This window comes from Mytilus edulis, chromosome 1, assembly GCF_963676685.1.
Source record: "Mytilus edulis chromosome 1, xbMytEdul2.2, whole genome shotgun sequence".
NCBI classification, from domain to species: domain Eukaryota; kingdom Metazoa; phylum Mollusca; class Bivalvia; order Mytilida; family Mytilidae; genus Mytilus; species Mytilus edulis.
Window position 1 is genome coordinate 123,722,719 of NC_092344.1, and position 25,606 is coordinate 123,748,324.

The 25,606-nt window shown below is 36.4% G+C and overlaps 1 protein-coding gene across 1 annotated transcript in view; it reads left to right on the plus strand.

Annotated features, from left to right (window-relative positions):
• Window positions 1-25,163, plus strand: part of LOC139505282 (uncharacterized) — a 43,683-nt gene extending 18,520 nt beyond the window's left edge. Inside the window, exons 3-4 of the mRNA XM_071294992.1 lie at window positions 22,359-23,293; window positions 23,826-25,163. Coding sequence (XP_071151093.1) covers window positions 22,399-23,293; window positions 23,826-24,817 — 1,887 coding nt within the window. The 5' untranslated portion in view covers window positions 22,359-22,398 and the 3' untranslated portion in view covers window positions 24,818-25,163. The remainder of the gene's footprint in view (window positions 1-22,358; window positions 23,294-23,825) is intronic.
• Window positions 25,164-25,606: the final 443 nt, after the last annotated feature.

The following is a 25,606-nucleotide window of genomic DNA, read 5'->3' on the forward strand; positions in this document are numbered from 1 at the left end:
ATGAGGGGTGTCATGGGGTATGACTATATAGGTCTTGTAGAGGAGAAACAGGCGCTTCTTTTGCACTAGGTATCGAAGGGCGCTATGTTCAAAAATCTGAAACTAGAGCTCAAAATTCGAAAAAAATGTCCAAAAAATGGGGGTAGGGTCGGCCTATTCCAGGAGTTCTAGAGAAAAAAAATGAGGGGTGTCACGGGGTATGACTATATAGGTCTTGTAAAAGAGAAACAGGCGCTTCTTTTGCGCTAGGTATCGAAGGGCGCTATGTTCAAAAATCTGAAACTAGAGCTCAAAATTTGAAAAAAATGTCAAAAAATTAGAGGGGGTCGGCCTATTCCAGGGCTTCTAGAGAAAATTAAGGAGGGTTGTCACGGGGTATGACTATATAGTTTTTGTAGAGGAAAAACAAGCGCTTCTTTTGCGCTAGGTATCGAAGGGCGCTATGTTCAAAAATCTGAAACTAGAGCTCAAAATTTGAAAAAAAAATGTCAAAAAATTAGGGGGGTCGGCCTATTCTAGGACTTCTAGAGAAAAATAGTGAGGGGTGTCACGGGGAATGACTATATAGATCTTGTAGAGGAGAAACAGGCGCTTCTTTTGCACTAGGTATCGAAGGGCGCTATGTTCAAATAATCTGAAACTAGAGCTCAAATTCGAAAAAAATAAAAAAAAAAATGGGAGTAGTGTCGCCCTACATGTATTCCAGGACTTCTAGAGATAAATAATGAGGGGTGTCACGGGGTATGACTATATAGGTCTTGTAGAGGAGAAACAGGCGCTTCTTTTGCGCTAGGTATCGAAGGGCACCTGATTCAAAAATCTGAAACTAAAGCTCAAACTTTAAAAAAAAGGCAAAAAATTAGGGGGGTCATCCAGTAGCGGCATAACACAAAAAAACTCATCATAAATACCAGACGCGCGTTTCATCTACAAAGACTCATTAGTGACGCTCGAATCAAAATAATGATTGAAAGGCCAAAATAAAGGACGAAGTTGAAGAACATTGAGAACATAACATTCCTAGTATTTTGGCAAAATACAGGTAAGGCAGTCTATTCCTGGTGTAGAAAAACCTTAGTTTTTTCAAAAATTCAAAACGGTGTTAATTTAAAAGATTATATCAATGATAAGCCAAGTCAACACAAGTGCTGACTACTGGGCTGGTGATACCCTCGGGGAAATAAATCTCTACCAGCAATGGCGTCGACTCAGTGGTTGCATTTTAAGTTTTAACTCATCATAGATACCAGTATTTAAATTTTATATTTACGCCAGACGCGCATTTCGTCTACAATATATCAGTGAATGTCCTGTGAAGGGAAAACAGGCGCATCGTTTGCGTAAGACTTTAAAGGGTGCTATAGAAAAAGGAAGATGTGGTGTGAGTGCCAATGAGACAACTCTCCATCCAAATAACAATTTAAAAAGTAAACCATTATAGGTTAAAGTACGGCCTTCAACACGGAGCCTTGGCTCACACCGAACAACAAGCTATAAAGAGCCCCAACATTACTAGTGTAAAACCATTCAAACGGGAAAACCAACGGTCTAATCTATATAAGCAAAACGAGAAACGAGAAACACGTATATATTACATAAACAAACGACAACTACTGTACATCAGATTCCTGACTTAGGACAGGTGCAAACATTTGCAGCGGGATTAAACGTTTTAATGGATCCAAACCTTCTCCCTTTTTCTGAAACAATAGCATAACATCACAACATAGAAAAACACACGATAAAATATCAATTGGTAGACTTAACTCAATCAAAAAACGTATGATTACACAATGAACAAATATATTTGATCTGCAATATCTGAATACAAATGCATAGTTAATTAAATATTAGAGACAAAAATTCATGAACAAAAAGCTAACAAACAAATTTAAACAAAGCCATGGCAGGACATCACTGAGAAATATTTAACCCTTCGAAAATATTGATCAATATTCACTTTAGAAAAAAAAACGGTTTTAAAAAAAATAATTATAATCTTGAAGTTTATACAAATGTAGTAAGAATAATGCTATGTTCAATTTTGTCGAAAGGAACTAAAAACTTTTAATGAAAAACTCAACTGTTAGACAAGAACGCGAAAACCAAAAAAAAACATATCATAGTCAGCAAAGACTAATTTGCAATTTCTTGTCATATAAAGTCATAATTTCCCCATCCGAATAACATGATAAAAGAGTTTGTAAAATGTGTTATGTAAATACTGATAAAAAAATGCTGATTACTGGCTGATTTTCTTTTTCAAGGGTATGTCGAAAAGAAAACGACGAAGATAAAAAAAACTTTAGTGCGAATGGCAGCTGGTATATAACCAAATTGGAATTGAAATTAAAAAACACTCTTCATTTTTTTATGATATAATTTGTTAAAATAGAACTAGTTAAACACTATTTAAATATCACCTGAGTTTGATCAATAATTATCGACTCGATAAGTTCTTATCTGCACATGCAGCTCCTGTACCCGTACACAGCAAAACATGTGTTTCATCCTCATTGTTTTCAACACTTTAAATAACCAAGTTTATAAAGTTATGTGATTGACACCTTGAAATAGGTCCTCCACAACTCATAACAGCAGCAAGATGGCAGATTATCAGCATGAGAGAGGCAGGAATGTCGCTGTGACAATTGCACGTATTGTCGTTCATCACTTTTTCACTATAAGTCGTTGAGAGAATAAAAATTAGGCAATACACGATATAAAAGACTATCCGAGATCAAAAAGACCCCCTATGCCACCTGCTAGGGAAAATCAAGCATGATGAAGCTTAGTCAGAAAGAAACCCATTGCATACAATACAATCCTGAAAAGAGAGAGGTGGGCATACAGGAGCCTTTTAACAATAATTGTTCGAGATTGAATCATCTCTACTGGTTATTGTGCGATAAGACCATTTCAGGGACGTTTGCTTACGAACAGACACACAGTTATCCGTATCAAATGTAGTGCAGAGCTCGCCAAAATTGGAAATTAGCATCGTGGAGGAAGATCCAATGTTCAAATGGAATTCGGTTCATCTTCCTTGGCCAGATCGTAGCCCGGATTTGAACCATATCGAGCATATTTGGGACACTATTGGGCGGAAAGTGCACAAAAGGACACACCAGTTCAAACACATCATGAAATAAACAATGCCCTTCATCAGAAATGGTTGCTGCTACCTTAACAACATATTAGCCGATTCATGGCAGGAATCAAAAGACGTTGAGATGCGGTAATTCGTTTGATTGGAGGCTGCGCACAAAGTACTTATTCTTTGGCGTATAACGACCAACCATGATGCGAACAGTCATCTGAAGATATTTTTGAAATACCTGACATTGTAAAGTTCGACTACAGTAAAAGTTGAAAAATGCATTTTTTGTACAAAAAACACTACATTTTGTTATTAAAATTGTGGTTGCCAATGTTATCATAAACTATGTTTCAATAATATCCTACACATATTTTATTATATTTCATCCAAAAAAAGAGGCTGATTTTTCAAGTTTAAAAAATCAAGGTGCTGCAATACTCTTTTCCATGTGTATATATAATACAGCCGTGCGTAAGATGGGTCCATTAGGGTTGTTAACTAAGCGTCTTTTTGAAATAAGTCACTCGCCTATTGCAAATAAGCAGTCGATGCTCAACATAAGAATACAACGACTCGCAACTATGTGAGTTAAAGAACATAGGTTGTTAACTATGCACTATATAACCGACTTCATCTAGTCAGCCGTTTAACAAACCTCATCTTCACAAAAGTACAAATCGGTCTAGGTGTCTCTATAGAAAAGTTTGTTAAACGGATAAAATATTTCGACGTAAATTCGATAAACGATGCTTGATAGTTGTTCGTTTGAGTGAAACTTGGATTACAGTTCTGTTTCAACAGAATAAAGAATTCACGTTTATGCTTCGCATCATTTATGTTTTACTTGCCAATATGACTAAGTGCCGCCCAAGACCAAGAAGTTGTGATGATCCAGGTTGCTTTTCATTCCATATTCAAGTCAAGCATTTTCATAAAACTATGGACGGAAAAGATTACCGAATTCAACAACAAAGAGATCAACGTACTATCGATCCCGTAAGATTTGAGGAAACTCGAGTTTTTCTCGATCACTGAGATCATACCATGATGGGGAAGATGAACTAATACTTTAAAGCCAAATATATTCGCACTTGCGTGATTGGTACTTTAGATGATCTCTTAACCAACAAGAACACCACCAAACAGAGACCGACTTAGGACATGTGGCCGCAACTTATAAGAAATATGAAAGATAATAAGGTGAAGTGTAACTTGTATGCAGACATACTAATTATACAGCAGGGTCAGTTCCGCGTGATTACCAATTCTAGAATTTTAACAATGAGGAAAAACAGGGTTCCCGAACTTCTGAATACCGCGTATCGCATCTATAATCGTATAATTGGGGTGATGTAAATGATCTCTTGGAGGAATGGAAAGGTATTCTCAGTCATTTATTTCTTGGTTCAAACAATAAGACATGGAGTCACAACCTCTATTTTCAAACACAAAGGTTCGTGGTTCCATCTCCGTTTCTGGGAGACAATTTCAGGGACCAAATTTTCGGCTCTTCATTCACACCATTTGCGAGTATTATGTTCTGGAACAACGATAGTCTGTCGGAAGGATACGCGACTGATCACGTGTTAAAAGAGAGCCATACCACTTGTACGTAAAAGACAACTTGTTAGCTTCAAACAAAGAGCAGGCTAATGGCGCTACAAGGCAGCACTCGCACAATAAAAGTAGAAAGGGGTATGATTACTAGTAATTTAACTCATAATAACTTGTTTCCGAAATAACTATGATTAAACTAACATCTCTAGAAGGTCTATATTCTTGATGATTCTCCAAGACTGTAAAGGTTATGAGAATGTAAAGGTTACTACTTGTAACCAATGATTCAGCGGTTTTCTCTGATAAATCAGAGTAACTACTGTGAATATATGCTGCATTCTATTAAACAAGAGATGTCGACGTGCATCAATTTAATTTGAGTGCCGGTGCTATTGAGAGGAGTGACTTGCGGGTACACATTGTCTGTAGGTGAAATTATGATATGTATTGGTGTATATACAGTAACATGGCTATCTTAAAAAACGATAGTATTGACGGGTAAGTTATAACTAGATGATTGTGAGGATTGAATAAAAAAAAATATAATTTGACGGATTTCTTAATCTTTACGAACATTTACGGATTTGTTTGCTAAATCTCTTCCACCACCTTTTTATAAGAGGAATCTTCTGCAATTTTATCATGATGACCTATATAAATGTCATTTTTTGTGAGTATGAATCTAAAAATTTTCAATTTTTATATCGAAACTATCCAGTTAATATGTATCCAAAATTCTTCTAAAGTCTTGTAAGTGCTCGTTCATTTCCGGAACAAATGGCTTTTAGCTTTGTATTACTTTTCCTTTCTTAAAATAGAAATAAAGGACTTCTTAACTATGTGAGAGATGTATTAATCATAGAAAGATGTCAAAGTGACGTGACATTACATTGAGTGCGGCACATAGTAAACGCCATGTGTGTGGTATTTACGAGAGGTATGAGTATGATGCAACGTATTACCCTCAATTTTTAAGGTTTCAATATCTACTCTAGTTTGTCTCAACACATCTCACTCCGTGAATCTATTCAATTTCTCTTTCTTGTTCTTCTTGTTTTGCTTACAAAACATTCATCACCTGGATCTCAGCTGCCGTTTTATTTTCGTGAAGTTAACAAATCAATGGTTCTGCATGTTTGAATTTGTGGTCATACTTGTCCAGCTTGTTCATTATTTTATTTTCACGTTCTTTTATTGCTGCATCATATTTTATTTGCATCCATTTTATATCCGTTTCATACGTGCTTTTGAATGAACCAACATTTCATTACAGAATCCGAAATGGCCCTCAAAAGTTTCAGGATGGTGATATTGTGGTAATTCATGTTCCAGTATCTGTCGAAACTATTCTTGATCGTCCTTTTTATCAATGACCCTTTCTGTTGTTACTTTCCCTGAAAAGTATTATTCAAGTTGGACGACCGTTTCCGATGGATTTGGGCTCTTTTTGGTGAGTCGTCCAAGTTCGTCCCAAAGATGTCCCATTGGCGATAATCTGAAGACAATACTGGCCACGGCAACACTCGAATGCGATTATTCTCCAAAATTCATTAAAATGTGTTTACAACGGGCGTTTTCTGTTTAAAATGTAGTTTAACGATGCCTTCCGAGAAACGGGAGAACTAGTGGAGCCAGAATTTCGTTCCTATACCCTTTTGCATTTAGGTTTCCTTCACTAATTGTCAGATCGGGGCGTTCCTGGTAGGTTATCCATCCCATACCATTAATTCGCCACCCTAAAGCCAATTTGTTTCCTGTACGCACGCATCAAAAATCATGCCTTGTACCTGCGGCAGACCATGTCTCTGCCATCGATAAATGTCAAGTTGAATTTCGATTCAGCGGTAAAAAGGATTAGTCTCCATGTTAGTCTATGTCATCGAATCCGTACCCTCTCCATTCAACTCGCGACATCCTTCGATTCTGCGTAAGGATAGATCACTTCAACGAACGACGAGCTCTTAGGCTGCCCAGATGAAGTCGGCTACAAACTGTTTGCGCATATAGCCTATTTTTGTTTCTTCCATGAGTTTTTCCAAATCGATTACGGAGATAAATAATGCGGATTTGCCAATCTTCACATAACTTCGTTTCACGTGAGTTACAACCTCGGGGACGTTAAAATGTTGTACCAGTATCTCTAAGACGAGTCTTTAGCGCCTTTCAAAGTCATTCTAGAGACATTGAATAGTGCTCGATACATTTAATGATCAAAAGGACAACTCAGTTCCATCTCTATAAAGGTAAATGGTTGAAAAAATGCGTATTTGTTTGAAATCGGAAAATGGCGTAAAGTTATCTTCGAATTTAAAAGAAAATACTAAATGATCATGAATAGATTATTCAGGTCATTAGTTTTAATCGTGAAAATATTACAAACTAATATATTAAATATATTTTACTTAAAAAGCAAAGTAAAGTTTCTTTTTTTTTATATATACACATGGAAAAAAATTGCAAAATATTGATTTTTTAAAACTTGAATAATCAGCCTTTATTTTGGATGGAATATGATAAAATATTTGTAAAATAATATTGAAACATAGTTTATGAAAACATTGGCATTTTAACGAACAAAAAATGTTTGAAAAAAAAAAATATTTATCTAACCACAATTCTAAAAACAAAATGAGGTGTTTTTTTGTACAAAAAACTGCATTTTACAACTTTTACTGTAGTCGAACTTTACAATGTCAGACATTTCAAAATTAATCTTAAGACGATTGTTCACATCATGGTTAATCGTTATACGCCAAAGAAATAGCACTTTGTGCGCAGTCTCCATTTAAACGGTCAACCGCCACTTAACGTCTTATGATTTCTGCCATAAATCGACTAATTTGTTGCTTAGGTAGCAGCAACCATTTCTGATGAAGGGCATTGTTTATTTCATCACGTGTTTGGACTGGGGTGTCCTTTTGTGCAAATTACGCCCAATAGTGTCCCATACATCCTTGATATGGTTCAAATCCGGGCTATGATTGGACCAAGGAAGATAAACAGAATTCCATTTGAACAATGGATCTTCCTCCACGATGCTTATTTCCAATTTTGGCGAGCTCTGCACTACATTGGATACGGATAACTGTGTGTCTGTTCGTAAGCAAACGTCCCTGAAATGGTCTTATCGCACAATAACCAGAAGGGATGATTCAATCTCGAACAATTATTGTTAAAAGGCTCCTGTATGCCCATCCCTCTCTTTTCAGGATTGTATTGTATGCAGTGGGTTTCTTTCTGACTAAGCTTCATCATGCTTGATATTCCCTAGCAGGTGGCATAGGGGGTCTTTTTGGTCTCGGATAGTCTTTTATATCGTGTATTGCCTGATTTTTATTCTCTAAACGACTAATAGTGGAAAAGTGATGACCGACAATACGTACAGTTGTCACAGCGACATTCCTGCCTCTCTCATGCTGATAATCTACCATCTTGCTGCGGTTAAGAGTTGTGGAGGACCTATTTCAAGGTGTCAATCACATAACTTTATAAACTTGGTTATTTAAAGTGTTGAAAACAATGAGGATAAAAACACATATTTTGCTGTGGACGGGTACAGTAGCTGCATGTGCAGATAAGAACTTATCGAGTCGATAATTATTGATCAAACTCAGGTGATATTTAAATAGTGTTTAACTAGTTCTATTTTAACAAATTATATCATAAAAAAATAAAGAGTGTTTTTTTAATTTCAATTCCAATTTGGTTATATACCAGTTGGCAATCGCACTTAAGTTTTTTTATCTTCGTCGTTTTCTTTTCGACATACCCTTAAAGCTTGAAAAAGAAAATCAGCCAGTAATCAGCATTTTTTTATCAGTATTTACATAACACATTTTACAAAATACTTTTTTCCATGTGTATACATGTACATCTATTTTTATCAGACAACACCCGCACGTGGACGAGGGTACTTATACCGTCTTTAAGGTTGTGGCGCTTGTATTGTCATTGATAAAGTTAACTGGTCTGTATGTAGTTTTACTATCATACTTTTTTAACAATGCAGTATTCTTTGCTGATTTTGGTTATCTGGTACAAAACCTCCGATATGAAAAAAACTTTTGAAAGAATAAAAAGTAGACTGTCTATTAAGTATGTAAGTGTATATAGAACTTTAGGTTATATACCAGCTGGTATTCGCACTAAAGTTCTTTCATCTTCGTCTTTTTTTTTTCGACATACCCTTGAAAAAGAAAATCAGCCAGTAATCAGCATTCTTTTCATCAGTATTTACATAACACATTTTACAAACTCTTTTATCATGTTATTCGGATGGGGAAATTTTGACTTTATATGACAAGATTTTGAAAATTAGTTTTTACTGACTCTGATATGTTGGTTTTTTTTTTTAGGATTTCGCGTTCTTGTCTGACAGTTGAGTTTTTATTTTTTTTTAGTTCCTTTCGACAAAATTGAACATAGCACCTTTTGAAGTCTTACGCAAACGATGCGCCTGTTTTCCCTTCACAGGACATTCACTGATATATTGTAGACGAAACGCGCGTCTGGCGTAAATATAAAATTAAAATACTGGTATCTATGATGAGTTAAAACTTAAAATGCAACCTCTGAGTCGATGCCACTGCTGGTAAAGATTTATTTCCCCGAGGGTATCACCATCCCAGTAGTTGGCACTTGTGTGTTGACTTGGCTTATCATTAATATAATCTTATAAATTAACACCGCTTTGAATTTTTGAAAAAAACTAAGGTTTTTCTACACCAGGAATAAACTGTCTTACCTGTATTTGGCAAAACTGCTAGGAATGTTTGGTTCTCAATAATCTTCAACTTCGTCCTTTATTTTGGCCTTTCAACCATTATTTTGATTCGAGCGTCACTAATGAGTCTTTTGTAGAGGAAACGCGCGTCTGGTATTTATGTAAGTTTTTTTGTGTTATGCCGCTGCTGGGTGACCACCCTAATTTTTTGACATTTTGTTCAAATTTTGAGGTCCTCTACAAGACCTTTGTAGTCATACCCCGTGACACCCCTCATTATTTTTCTCTAGAAATCCTGGAATAGGCCGACCCTACCCCCATTTTTTGGACATTTTTTTCGAATTTTGAGCTCTATTTTCAGATTTTTGAACATAGCGCTCTTCGATAACTAGTGCAAAAGAAGCGCCTGTTTCTCCTCTACAAGACCTATATAGTCATTCCCCGTGACACCCCTCATTATTTTTCTCTAGAAGCCCTGGAATAGGCCGACCCCCCTAATTTTTTGACATTTTTTTCAAATTTTGAGCTCTAGTTTCAGATTTTTGAACATAGCGCCCTTCGATACCTAGCGCAAAAGAAGCGCCTCTTTCTCTTCTACAAGACCTATATAGTCATTCCCCGTGACACCCCTCATTATTTTTCTCTAGAAGCCCTGGAATAGACCGACCCCCCTAATTTTTTGACATTTTTTTCAAAATTTGAGCTCTACTTTCAGATTTTTGAACATAGCGCCCTTCGATACCTAGTGCAAAAGAAGCGCCTGTTTCTCCTCTACAAGACCTATATAGTCATACCCCATGACACCCCTCATTATTTTTCTCTAGAACTCCTGGAATAGGCCGTTCCTACCCCCATTTTTTGGACATTTTTTTTCGAATTTTGAGCTCTAGTTTCAGATTTTTGAACATAGTGCCCTTCGATACCTAGTGCAAAAGAAGCGCCTGTTTCTCCTCTACAAGACCTATATAGTCATACCCCGTGACACCCCTCATTATTTTTCTCTAGAAGTCCTAGAATAGGCCGACCCCCCTAATTGTTTGACATTTTTTTCAAATTTTGAGCTCTAGTTTCAGATTTTTGAACATAGCGCCCTTCGATACCTAGCGCAAAAGAAGCGCCTGTTTCTCCTCTACAAAACCTATATAGTCATTCCCCGTGACACCCCTCATTATTTTTCTCTAGAAGTCCTAGAATAGGCCGACCCCCCTAATTTTCTGACATTTTTTTCAAATTTTGAGCTCTAGTTTCAGATTTTTGAACATAGCGCCCTTCGATATCTAGCGCAAAAGAAGCGCCTGTTTCTCCTCTACAAGACCTATATAGTCATACCCCGTGACACCCCTCATTATTTTTATCTAGAAATCCTGGAATAGGCTGACCCTACCCCCATTTTTTTGACATTTTTTTTCGAATTTTGAGCTCTAGTTTCAGATTTTTGAACATAGCGCCCTTCGATACCTAGCGCAAAAGAAGCGCCTGTTTCTCCTCTACAAAACCTATATAGTCATTCCCCGTGACACCCCTCATTATTTTTCTCTAGAAGTCCTAGAATAGGCCGACCCCCCTAATTTTCTGACATTTTTTTCAAATTTTGAGCTCTAGTTTCAGATTTTTGAACATAGCGCCCTTCGATATCTAGCGCAAAAGAAGCGCCTTTTTTCTCTTCTACAAGACCTACATAGTCATTCCCCGTGACACCCCTCATTATTTTTCTCTAGAAGCCCTGGAATAGGCCAACCCCCCTAATTTTTTGACATTTTTTTCAAATTTTGAGCTCTAGTTTCAGATTTTTGAACATAGCGCCCTTTGATACCTAGCGCAAAAGAAGTGCCTGTTTCTCCTCTAGAAGACATATATAGTCATTCCCCGTGACACCCCTCATTATTTTTCTCTAGAAGCCCTAGAATAGACCGACCCCCCTAATTTTTTGACATTTTTTTCAAATTTTGAGCTCTAGTTTCAGATTTTTGAACATAGCGCCCTTCGATACCTAGCGCAAAAGAAGCGCCTGTTTCTCCTCTACAAGACCTATATAGTCATTCCCCGTGACACCCCTCATTATTTTTCTCTAGAAGCCCTGGAATATGCCGACCCCCCTAATTTTTTTACATTTTTTTCAAATTTTGAGCTCTAGTTTCAGATTTTTGAACATAGCGCCCTTCGATACCTAGCGCAAAAGAAGCGCCTCTTTCTCCTCTACAAGACCTATATAGTCATTCCCCGTGACACCCCTCATTATTTTTCTCTAGAAGCCTTGGAATAGGCCGACCCCCCTAATTTTTTGACATTTTTTTCAAATTTTGAGCTCTAGTTTCAGATTTTTGAACATAGCGCCCTTCGATACCTAGCGCAAAAGAAGCGCCTGTTTCTCCTCTACAAGACCTATATAGTCATACCCCGTGACACCCCTCATTATTTTTATCTAGAAATCCTGGAATAGGCCGACCCTACCCCCATTTTTTTGACATTTTTTTTCGAATTTTGAGCTCTAGTTTCAGATTTTTGAACATAGCGCCCTTCGATAACTAGTGCAAAAGAAGCGCCTGTTTCTCCTCTACAAGACCTATATAGGCATTCCCCGTGACACCCCTCATTATTTTTCTCTAGAAGCCCTGGAATAGGCCGACCCCCCTAATTTTTTGACATTTTTTTCAAATTTTGAGCTCTAGTTTCAGATTTTTGAACATAGCGCCCTTTGATACCTAGCGCAAAAGAAATGCCTGTTTCTCCTCTACAAGACCTATATAGTCATACCCCGTGACACCCCTCATTATTTTTCTCTAGAAGTCCTAGAATAGGCCGACCCCCCTAATTGTTTGACATTTTTTTCAAATTTTGAGCTCTAGTTTCAGATTTTTGAACATAGCGCCCTTCGATACCTAGCGCAAAAGAAGCGCCTGTTTCTCCTCTACAAAACCTATAAAGTCATTCCCCGTGACACCCCTCATTATTTTTCTCTAGAAGTCCTAGAATAGGCCGACCCCCCTAATTTTCTGACATTTTTTTCAAATTTTGAGCTCTAGTTTCAGATTTTTGAACATAGCGCCCTTCGATATCTAGCGCAAAAGAAGCGCCTGTTTCTCCTCTACAAGACCTATATAGTCATACCCCGTGACACCCCTCATTATTTTTCTCTAGAAGTCCTAGAATAGGCCGACCCCCCTAATTGTTTGACATTTTTTTCAAATTTTGAGCTCTAGTTTCAGATTTTTGAACATAGCGCCCTTCGATACCTAGCGCAAAAGAAGCGCCTGTTTCTCCTCTACAAAACCTATATAGTCATTCCCCGTGACATCCCTCATTATTTTTCTCTAGAAGTCCTAGAATAGGCCGACCCCCCTAATTTTCTGACATTTTTTTCAAATTTTGAGCTCTAGTTTCAGATTTTTGAACATAGCGCCCTTCGATATCTAGCGCAAAAGAAGCGCCTGTTTCTCCTCTACAAGACCTATATAGTCATACCCCGTGACACCCCTCATTATTTTTCTCTAGAAGTCCTAGAATAGGCCGACCCCCCTAATTTTCTGACATTTTTTTCAAATTTTGAGCTCTAGTTTCAGATTTTTGAACATAGCGCCCTTCGATACCTAGCGCAAAAGAAGCGCCTGTTTCTCCTCTACAAGACCTATATAGTCATTCCCCGTGACACCCCTCATTATTTTTCTCTAGAAGCCCTGGAATATGCCGACCCCCCTAATTTTTTTACATTTTTTTCAAATTTTGAGCTCTAGTTTCAGATTTTTGAACATAGCGCCCTTCGATACCTAGCGCAAAAGAAGCGCCTCTTTCTCCTCTACAAGACCTATATAGTCATTCCCCGTGACACCCCTCATTATTTTTCTCTAGAAGCCTTGGAATAGGCCGACCCCCCTAATTTTTTGACATTTTTTTCAAATTTTGAGCTCTAGTTTCAGATTTTTGAACATAGCGCCCTTCGATACCTAGCGCAAAAGAAGCGCCTGTTTCTCCTCTACAAGACCTATATAGTCATACCCCGTGACACCCCTCATTATTTTTATCTAGAAATCCTGGAATAGGCCGACCCTACCCCCATTTTTTTGACATTTTTTTTCGAATTTTGAGCTCTAGTTTCAGATTTTTGAACATAGCGCCCTTCGATAACTAGTGCAAAAGAAGCGCCTGTTTCTCCTCTACAAGACCTATATAGGCATTCCCCGTGACACCCCTCATTATTTTTCTCTAGAAGCCCTGGAATAGGCCGACCCCCCTAATTTTTTGACATTTTTTTCAAATTTTGAGCTCTAGTTTCAGATTTTTGAACATAGCGCCCTTTGATACCTAGCGCAAAAGAAACGCCTGTTTATCTTCTACAAGACCTATATAGTCATACCTCGTGACACCCCTCATTATTTTTCTCTAGAAGTCCTAGAATAGGCCGACCCCCCTAATTTTTTGACATTTTTTTCAAATTTTGAGGTTTAGTTTCAGATTTTTGAACATAGCGCCCTTCGATACCTAGCGCAAAAGAAGCGCCTGTTTCTCCTCTACAAAACCTATATAGTCATTCCCCGTGACACCCCTCATTATTTTTCTCTAGAAGTCCTAGATTAGGCCGACCCCCCTAATTTTTTGACATTTTTTTCAAATTTTGAGCTCTAGTTTCAGATTTTTGAACATAGCGCCCTTCGATACCTAGCGCAAAAGAAGTGCCTGTTTCTCCTCTACAAGACATATATAGTCATTCCCCGTGACACCCCTCATTATTTTTCTCTAGAAGCCCTGGAATAGACCGACCCCCCTAATTTTTTGACATTTTTTTCAAATTTTGAGCTCTAGTTTCAGATTTTTTAACATAGCGCCCTTCGATACCTAGCGCAAAAGAAGCGCCTGTTTCTCCTCTACAAAACCTATATAGTCATTCCCCGTGACACCCCTCATTATTTTTCTCTAGAAGTCCTAGATTAGGCCGACCCCCCTAATTTTTTGACATTTTTTTCAAATTTTGAGCTCTAGTTTCAGATTTTTGAACATAGCGCCCTTCGATACCTAGCGCAAAAGAAGCGCCTGTTTCTCCTCTACAAAACCTATATAGTCATTCCCCGTGACACCCCTCATTATTTTTCTCTAGAAGCCCTGGAATAGACCGACCCCCCTAATTTTTTGACATTTTTTTCAAATTTTGAGCTCTAGTTTCAGACTTTTGAACATAGCGCCCTTCGATACCTAGTGCAAAAGAAGCGCCTGTTTCTCCTCTACAAGACCTATATAGTCATACCCTATGACACCCCTCATTATTTTTCTCTAGAACTCCTGGAATAGGCCGACCCTACCCCCATTTTTTGGACATTTTTTTCGAATTTTGAGCTCTAATTTCAGATTTTTGAACATAGCACCCTTCGATACCTATTGCAAAATAAGCGCCTGTTTCTCCTCTACAAGACCTATATAGGCATTCCCCGTGACACCCCTCATTATTTTTCTCTAGAAGCCCTGGAATAGGCCGACCCCCCTAATTTTTTGACATTTTTTTCAAATTTTGAGCTCTAGTTTCAGATTTTTGAACATAGCGCCCTTTGATACCTAGCGCAAAAGAAGCGCCTGTTTATCTTCTACAAGACCTATAAAGTCATACCTCGTGACACCCCTCATTATTTTTCTCTAGAACTCCTGGAATAGGCCGACCCTACCCCCATTTTTTGGACATTTTTTTCGAATTTTGAGCTCTAGTTTAAGATTTTTGAACATAGCACCGTTCGATACCTAGTGCAAAAGAAGCGCCTGTTTCTCCTCTACAAGACCTATATAGTCATACCCCGTGACACCCCTCATTATTTTTCTCTAGAAGTCCTAGAATAGGCCGACCCCCCTAATTTTTTGACATTTTTTTCAAATTTTGAGGTTTAGTTTCATATTTTTGAACATAGCGCCCTTCGATACCTAGCGCAAAAGAAGCGTCTGTTTCTCCTCTACAAGACCTATATAGTCATTCCCCGTGACACCCCTCATTATTTTTCTCTAGAAGCCGTGGAATAGGCCAACCCCCCTAATTTTTTGACATTTTTTTCAAATTTTGAGCTCTAGTTTCAGATTTTTGAACATAGCGCCCTTCGATACCTAGCGCAAAAGAAGTGCCTGTTTCTCTTCTACAAGACCTATATAGTCGTTCCCCGTGACACCCCTCATTATTTTTCTCTAGAAGCCCTGGAATAGGCCGACCCCCCTAATTTTTTGACATTTTTTTCAAATTTTGAGCTCTAGTTTCAGATTTTTGAACATAGCGCCCTTCGATACCTAGCGCAAAAGAAGTGCCTGTTTCTCCTCTACAAGACATATATAGTCATTCCCCGTGACACCCCTCATTATTTTTCTCTAGAAGCCCTGGAATAGACCGACCCCCCTAATTTTTTGACATTTTTTTCATATTTTGAGCTCTAGTTTCAGACTTTTGAACATAGCGCCCTTCGATACCTAGTGCAAAAGAAGCGCCTGTTTCTCCTCTACAAGACCTATATAGTCATACCCCATGACACCCCTCATTATTTTTCTCTAGAACTCCTGGAATAGGCCGACCCTACCCCCATTTTTTGGACATTTTTTTCGAATTTTGAGCTCTAGTTTCAGATTTTTGAACATAGCGCCCTTCGATACCTAGTGCAAAAGAAGCGCCTGTTTCTCCTCTACAAGACCTATATAGTCATTCCCCGTGACACCCCTCATTATTTTTCTCTAGAAGCCCTGGAATAGACCGACCCCCCTAATTTTTTGACATTTTTTTCAAATTTTGAGCTCTAGTTTCAGACTTTTGAACATAGCGCCCATCGATACCTAGTGCAAAAAAAGCGCCTGTTTCTCCTCTACAAGACCTATATAGTCATACCCCATGACACCCCTCATTATTTTTCTCTAGAACTCCTGGAATAGGCCGACCCTACCCCCATTTTTTGGACATTTTTTTCGAATTTTGAGCTCTAGTTTCAGATTTTTGAACATAGCGCCCTTCGATACCTAGTGCAAAAGAAGCGCCTGTTTCTCCTCTACAAAACCTATATAGTCATTCCCCGTGACACCCCTCATTATTTTTCTCTAGAAGTCCTAGAATAGGCCGACCCCCCTAATTTTTTGACATTTTTTTCAAATTTTGAGCTCTAGTTTCAGATTTTTGAACATAGCACCCTTCGATACCTAGGGCAAAAGAAGCGTCCTTTTCTCTTCTACAAGACCTATATAGTCATTCACCGTGACACCCCTCATTATTTTTCTCTAGAAGTCCTAGAATAGGCCGACCCCCCTATTTTTTTGACATTTTTTTCAAATTTTGAGCTCTAGTTTCAGATTTTTGAACATAGCGCCCTTCGATACCTAGCGCAAAAGAAGCGCCTGTTTCTCCTCTACAAGACCTATATAGTCATTTCCCGTGACACCCCTCATTATTTTTCTCTAGAAGCCCTGGAATAGGCCGACCCCCCTAATTTTTTGACATTTTTTTCAAATTTTGAGCTCTAGTTTTAGATTTTTGAACATAGCGCCCTTCGATACCTAGCGCAAAAGAAGTGCCTGTTTCTTTCTACAAGACCTATATAGTCATACCCCGTGACACCCCTCATTATTTTTCTCTAGAACTCCTGGAATAGGCCGAACCTACCCCCATTTTTTGGACATTTTTTTCGAATTTTGAGCTCTTGTTTCAGATTTTTGAACATAGCGCCCTTCGATACCTAGTGCAAAAGAAGCGCCTGTTTCTCTTCTACAAGACCTATAAAGTCATACCCCGTGACACTCCTCATTATTTTTCTCTAGAAGTCCTCGAATAGGCCGACCCCCCTAATTTTTTGACATTTTTTTCAAATTTTGAGCTCTAGTTTCAGATTTTTGAACATAGCGCCCTTCGATACCTAGCACAAAAGAAGCGCCTGTTTCTCTTCTACAAGACCTATATAGTCATACCCCGTGACACCCCTCATTATTTTTCTCTAGAAGTCCTCGAATAGGCCGACCCCCCTAATTTTTTGACATTTTTTTCAAATTTTGAGCTCTAGTTTCAGATTTTTGAACATAGCGCCCTTCGATACCTAGCGCAAAAGAAGCGCCTGTTTCTCTTCTACAAGACCTATATAGTCATTCCCCGTGACACCCCTCATTATTTTTCTCTAGAAGCCCTTGAATAGGCCGACCCCCCTAATTTTTTGACATTTTTTTCAAATTTTGAGCTCTAGTTTCAGATTTTTGAACATAGCGCCCTTCGATACCTAGCGCAAAAGAAACGCCTGTTTCTCTTCTACAAGACCTATATAGTCATACCCCGTGACACCCCTCATTATTTTTCTCTAGAACTCCTGGAATAGGCCGACCCTACCCCCATTTTTTGGACATTTTTTTCGAACTTTGAGCTCTAGTTTCAGATTTTTGAACATAGCGCCCTTCGATACCTAGCGCAAAAGAAGCGCATGTTTCTCCTCTACAAGACCTATATAGTCATACCCCGTGACACCCCTCATTATTTTTCTCTAGAACTCCTAGAATAGGCCGACCCCCCTAATTTTTGACATTTTTTTCAAATTTTGAGCTCTAGTTTCAGATTTTTGAACATAGCGCCCTTCGATACCTAGCGCAAAAGAAGCGCCTGTTTCTCCTCTACAAGACCTATATAGTCATTCCCCGTGACACCCCTCATTATTTTTCTCTAGAAGTCCTAGAATAGGCCGACCCCCCTTATTTTTTGACATTTTTTTCAAATTTTGAGCTCTAGTTTCAGATTTTTGAACATAGCGCTCTTCGATACCTAGCGCAAAAGAAGCGCCTGTTTCTCCTCTACAAGACCTATATAGTCATTCCCCGTGACACCCCTCATTATTTTTCTCTAGAAGCCCTGGAATAGGCCGACCCTCCTAATTTTTTGACATTTTTTTCAAATTTTGAGCTCTAGATTAAACAATGACATAAAAGGTGCTATATTTTACAGGGTAGGACTACTTTTACATACGTTCTAAATTGAAGAGGGTGCATAGGTGGCCCTACACCTACAAATAATCCGTTGATAGATGCATAGTTATTGTGGTACTGAATATTAGCCTAAAATGTTATGCGACTTGTTAAATCAATAGATTGGATAAAAACCATTTCAAAATTGAGTTTAAATTGCTATATTTTAAATGATTTTCTGCCTTTTTAAATATTTTTTTATTTAACGGCCGTTGTTGTCTTATTCTGTTTTTTGGTTTCTCGATATATCGCCTTATTGTTCGCTGGCTTATTGTTCGCTAGCTTCTGCCTGGTAAAAATTAACAAATGTATTGTCAATAAGAAACTCCGACAAACTGATCACTTGTTCCTCTGTAGCAATTCAATTCAATTCAAATTCAATTCAATTCAATTCAATTCAATTCAATTTTTTCAATTCAATTCAAAGTTTTATTTAGAGTGGATATTCAATAAACTACATAACACAAGCTCTAGTGAGCTTTACAAATCGACTTAATAACAAAATACAATACACACAATACAATACAATACACACATACAAAAGTCATGAAAACAACACAATTTTAAACATATAATGCATAGTAAGATACCATAATGACATATATAAGTTAAAGGCATATAGTACACTTAAAACATAGCACAAGTTAATAATAAGATTGCACAAATCAAATAGTCACACAGAAAATAAAAGTAAAATAAAACAGGCATAAACACTATATGCATGCACTGCACTGGCATGAGCTGTTACTTGGATCCCATGTTTGTACCAATTTTTTGAATTGGTCGAAAGATGTTTCCACTCGACAATGGTTCGGTAGCTCATTCCAGATTTGTGCAGCATTATAGCGAAACGATCTTAAGCCATATTTAGTAGTTCGAACTCTTGGTAGTACTGCTGTTTCCTGTGATCTTAAATCATACTTGTTAATTTTTATATCAATTAAATCATTAGGTAGCTCGGACTTTTTTGGTGAATTATTTTAAATGTTTCTATTGCAATTGTTTTTATTCTTCTTATTTTTAAAGATGGTAATTTAGATTTTTCTAGCAATTTTTCGTAAGGAATATCATAATCTTCATAAATGAATCTTAGAGCTCTTTCTTGAATTTTTTCCATTTAAAAGAATTTTTTTCACTACAGTAGTGCCAAATTACTGGACAATAGTTAAAGTTCGAAAGTATGAATGAGTAGTATGCTGTTAACCTACCTAGCCTGTTTAAATATTTATCCATACGTTTTAGAATATTTAATTGTCTTGATGCCTTTTTACATATTTCAGAAATATGATTGTTAAAATTTAAGTCCGAATCTATAGTTATTCCAAGAAGTTTAACATTTTTTTTTTACAAGAAATTTTATTTCCATTTAAATTAAATATCAAATTATGTTTATTTGTTTTTTTCCCAATGGCTATAGCCTGGAATTTGTCAGGATTAGCCTTCATTAAATTTATAGAAAACCAGTTTATTAGATTTAAACTATCAGTTTCTAAACTTTCAACAACTTTATCTAAATTATGATCACTGTATGATACAGTGTTGTCATCAGCATAATTGTAAATGGTGCTTTTTTGTACAAAATGAAATATGTCATTTATGAAGACATTGAAAAGAACTGGACCAAGAATTGACCCTTGTGGTACGCCTTTAAACATACGATCCCATTCGCTGTAAGAACTTCCAATTTTAATTCGTTGTTTTCGGTTTTCTAAATAACTTTTTAATAATTTTAGAGAATTTTTAGACAGACCGTATGCTTCTAATTTAAGTAAAAGTAAATCATGAGGTAAACAATCAAATGCTTTAGATAGATCCATCAAAATTGCAGCAATAAATTTGTTCTCGTCCAGAGCTTTTTTCCAGTCTTCTATTATTTTAATAAGTGCAGTTTGGCAACCAAAACCTGACCTAAATGCCGAAAGAAGAGGATGAAAATGTTTATTTAAGAATTCCATTAGTTGGTCATGAATAGCTCTTTCATAAATTTTAGAAATACATGGCAACACACTTACAGGTCTATAATTTTCTTTATCAAGAGAGTTATTCTTTTTAAAAAGTGGGGAAACCTGAGCAGCTTTAAGATTATCAGGAAAAATTGAGCTTTCAATTGATTTATTTACTAAAATTTTAATAGGATTTGCTATTACTGGCTGTGCCAATTTTATAATTTTTGGTGAAATATTGTCATATCCAGTGGTTTTTCTTATATTTAACCTATTTATTTGTTTACTCACAAACTCTTCTGTTACAGGTTTAAAATTCAACTCATTATAATCATTTTTATTTTCTTCAATTTTTATTATACTTGGATGATTTCTGTCTATTTTAATGTTTTTATCTCCTATATCTTTAGCCACATTTATGAAAAATTTATTGAAAATTTCTGATACCTCTTTAGGATCACTGAGAATTTTATCATTTTCATATAAAATTATGTTATTGTTTGATTTAATATTTTTATTTGATAGAAATGGTTTAATAGTGGAATAAAATGTTGTTGACTTTGGACCACCAGCAGTTCTTTCATAAAAATATGTTTTAATTGAGCTCTTTTTTATTTTTGTCACAGTATTTCTCTGTTTTCTGTACAACTCCCAGTTGGCATCACTTTTATTTTTAAGAAATCTGTTATGGTACATTCTTTTTTTGTAGATTGCACTTCTTAGATCTTTATTCATAAAGGGTGCAGGTGCTACTATTGATCTTCTTTTTTTCATTGGTATATGCTTGTCAATGATGTTAACAAATTCAGATTGAAAATTTGAATACGCTTCATTGACATCATCAACTGACAGCAAATTATCAAAATTTACACAATTTAGTTTATGTACAAATTTTTCCTGGTCAAAACTTTTAAAACTCCTGTAATTTATAAATTCCTTTTTAATTTTAGGCACAAAACCTTTTAACTGAAACGAAATTATGTTGTGATAATCACTGAGCCCACAATTAAAATTAGATATATTTTGACAAAAATTTGGTTTGTTTGTCAGGATAACATCAAGTAAAGTTGGTAATGCATTTTTTGTAAAACATGTAGCTTTTTTAACTATGTTTGTAAAATCAAAAACATCACACATATTTATTAGAGGTTTACATTTTTCTGCATCTAAACAATTGTAATTTAGATCACCAATAATAATAACATTGTCATATTTTTCAGATATTTTATCAAATGTTTTATTAAAGTCTTCAATAAATAAATTATCATTGAGGGATGGGGGTCTGTAAAGACCACATATCAGCCACTTTCTGTCTTTAAAGTTTATTTCAGTAAAAATTGATTCGATTGTTTTACATTCAAGTTTGGTCTTTCTGTCACATGCCAAATCTGAGCGGATGTAAACTAGGAGGCCTCCGCCTTTCGCTGTCCGGTCTGCTCTCCATAGGTGGTAATTGTCAATAAAGAACTCGCCGTTTTTAAATTACCTTTTTGTTCACTATTAACAAAATATTCCATATGTTATTCTAAAGAAATACATTTATAGCGTATGCCAACAATTTAATATAAATGAACCAAAATGAAGATATACTAAATTAACAAAGATTCACGAAATGAAACTTAGAGTTAAATGTTGTGTTTTTTTTCTTTCTTTTCTATAGCCCTATCCACCTCTCACACACTGCTCCGTCTTGATTGTGCCTGCCCTTTTATTTCTATAGTACTGCTTAGTGCTTTACTTTTACATTTTCTTTCTCAAGTTATTTGCAGGAAAGCTACATACAACACACTTTCAGTAAAAAATTCAATTAGCAATCATTAAATTGAACATATTTATTCTAACCTCCAAGCTTAAGACTATCAAAATGAGGAGACGTATGATTGCCAATGAGACAACCAGCAATTAGAGTTAAAATTACTTGGAAGTGAGCAATTTTAGACCCCTGTACCGTTTTCATCATTGAAAAAGTACCAGTGCGACTATATCATATATGATATCAATAGTAGCCTTTTGGGTAAGATTAGTTTAAGACACTTCAATGTATCGCAAATCTATAAATGTATCCCTGAATATTTATTTGTTTGCTTTTTTTCAGATTTTGCCATTTGAAATTCTTTGCATGGAATGAATTAGTTATGTCTTCGGAAGTGACGACAAGTGCTAACCAATCTTTGCCGCCAAATAAAAAGTACCATGTATATATTTGTAGATCTCAACATGAAAATGACAACAGCTGGGCTTCTAAATTAAATGATCACCTACAAAAGCATGGATTTTCTGTATATTCCTCAGAAAATGACTTCAATCCAAACGTAACGGTTATTCAAAATGTTGAGAAAGCAATGCAGTCATCGCTCAAAATAGTGTGTGTATTATCACCACGCTATATATCTAGTAAAATGTGTCAACTCGAAACAGAGATAGCGTTAAAGTTGTACTTGCATGACCGTCAGTCGAGCACAATTCTCCCTATAATGATTGATACTTGTGATGTACCAGATTGTCTGCAGCCTTTGCGGTATATAGATGCCAGAAAAGCTGAGAGTGACTGGTTGCCAATATTGCTATCATCATTAGCCAAGCCTATAATATCTAAACCTCTCGCAGTTTTACCGGAGGGAAAACAGTATCACGTGTTTTTCGTGTATAAAACTGTAGTCCCTGATAAAGATTGGGTAAAAGAGGTGGCATGCAGTCTTGAAGCCCATGAATCAGGTTTAAAATGTGCTTATCATGAACGAGACTTTATTCCAGGATTAACAATAATAGAAAACATTGTGCATTTTCTAAAGTGCTCATTAAAAGTGGTCATAGTTTTGACTCCTGATTTTCTTGAAAGTTCCTGGACTAAATATGAAACCGAATTAGCCAAGTTGATTAGTTTGAATCCGGCAGGTGACGTTCGTATAGTTCCAGTCGTTGTTCAGGATTGTACGATTCCTGAAAGTTTGATCAATTTAACATATTTGGACGCTACTGACACATTCTTCACATGGTGGCCCCGATTGCTGAAAACCATCAATATTCCAAGTAAGTTCATGTCAATAGGAGATAGAGAGTATATATACGTCAATGATACAGCAAGCTATAAACATAAAACCTTTAGTTATTTCACTGATTGAGTTTGAACGGTAAGCACACTATCAAAAATCAGGTGTTCCCACCGTACTGTGCATTTGTCGTTCATATATACAAAGTTATGTCGATATTTACTTCTAGAAACAACTCTTTATCAAGTACAGTTCTATGTCGTCTTTTAGTAGCAGTGAGTTGAGAGCTTTTGCTTTGCGTTGAAGGACTCACTGTACTAAGCCAGGAATATGACATTTATTCATCATTCACTTGGTGTGTCTTAATCTTTTGATTTTGCCATTTGATTCTAGACTTTCCGTTTTGAAAACTTCTCAGAGTTCGGTAAATTTGTCAATTTACTTTTTTTTCTTTTAACTTTCAGATGAAGAACAGCAAAGACAAAATGTCGATTTAGTTTTAACTGTGAAGGGAGGGTACATCTTTGATTGTTTCTAAGGCCATTAAATTTACGTGTTCTCTTTCTTTACAGATAATGAATTACTTCTACTACCGCCAAAGAATGAGGCCATGCTACAGACTTTAAAACTAGGAACATTTGTTGGAAAACTTGCAAAAGAAGAATTCAAATCATGGTTGATTGATATCGAATTTGTAGAAAATGAATATCTACTTGTTACTGATGCCCGGAATAAAAAGCTAAAAAAGTTTTGTTTCAAAGGACAACTCCAAAATGAAGTCTCGTTTGCAAACAGACCAATGTTCTTTACCTGTTTTGACGATCGTATGACATATGTTACATTTCCTGACGAAAATATCATCAGGGTAGTGAACTCGAATAATCAACTTGAAGTTGTAACTGAGTTAACAGTCAATAAAGGTTGTTGTGGGATAGCCAAAATTGATCAAGATAAGTTTGCATTAGCATGTCGATCCAAATGCAAGATTTATATCATGTCCAGAACTGGAAAAAAACTTCAAACAATCAAACCAATTATAGGTAAAGATGAAATATCAATCAACAATATTCCGTCGACGGGGACAGACGAAGCAAATGATTCGGAAGAAGAAGGTGCCAATAGGGGGCATCCACAAACGGCAGGTCAAAAGGATTTCGATGCCTTAAAACGTCATCGTCAAGCCTTGAAAAAGTCAGATATTCAATGCAGACTTGTCTGGGCAGGATTTATTGATGCATCAGAAAAACAGATATTTGTTACCGACTATGAAACTAAGCATCTGACCATTGTATATATCGAAAACGAGACATCTTTTCGTCACAAATCTATTCCGCTGGTCGATCCTAGAGGTGTAGTGATACATGACAATAAACTTTTTGTGTCAGCTGGTACGATACGATTATTGACCTTAGATGGAGAAGCAATCACTGAAGTCCCCCTCCATGGTGGTCCTATAACCTTTCCAAGGTCTATTGCATTTGACAAGACTGGTCATTACATGGCAGTTACTCACAAAGGAGATGGCGATGATTGTTTTTCCGTTTTCCAGTTACTCTCATCCTGATTTAATCGTAGTATATAAACGGTACTAATTTTACTGCACCAAAAGCAAATTTGGATAACTAGACAAACCATGTGATGGTCTGAAACATTATACAATGTAAACCTCTTTTTCTAAACTTATTGATGTGTAAACTGTGGCGATAAATTCATAAACTGAATAAAAGTCCAAATCTTTATGATTCATAACCCAAACATTTTCAACTTTAAATCAGCAACTTCTGATATATTGGCTACTATTTACTATATATATTATGCCCAAGTTATTGCGTCAAACTATTTTATGAAACTTTTACATTTCATGCATTATTTCATGTAATATTCATTATAATAGAAATAACAGTTATGTATTTGGTGGTGTTTTTTTTTTCTAATCTCAATTAACTTGAACCCTTTGAATCCTGAGCATCTGTATTGCGTATGAATACATCTAAATGGAGGCTACGAAAATAGTTTCAGCAACATGGTCGATCCAAATGTAAACCCAGGGATAAAATGCTAACTCAACAATTCATTTCAAGTTTTTGTATATATGCAAATTACGTTAGCATTATTTAAGTATGATCTTAAGCAATTTCTTAGTATAAAGTGGTTAATACATTTCACTGACATGAAATTGAACAAATACTCACCATCATCTTTGAGAAGTCAGTTAAAACCGGTGTTGTTCCAGATGACTGGAAAACTGCCCATGTCTCTCCCGTATACAAAAAAGGCCAAAAATATAACCCTGAAAACTACCGCCCAATATCACTCAAATTTGTGTGTTCCAAACATAACACTTCATGAAAGA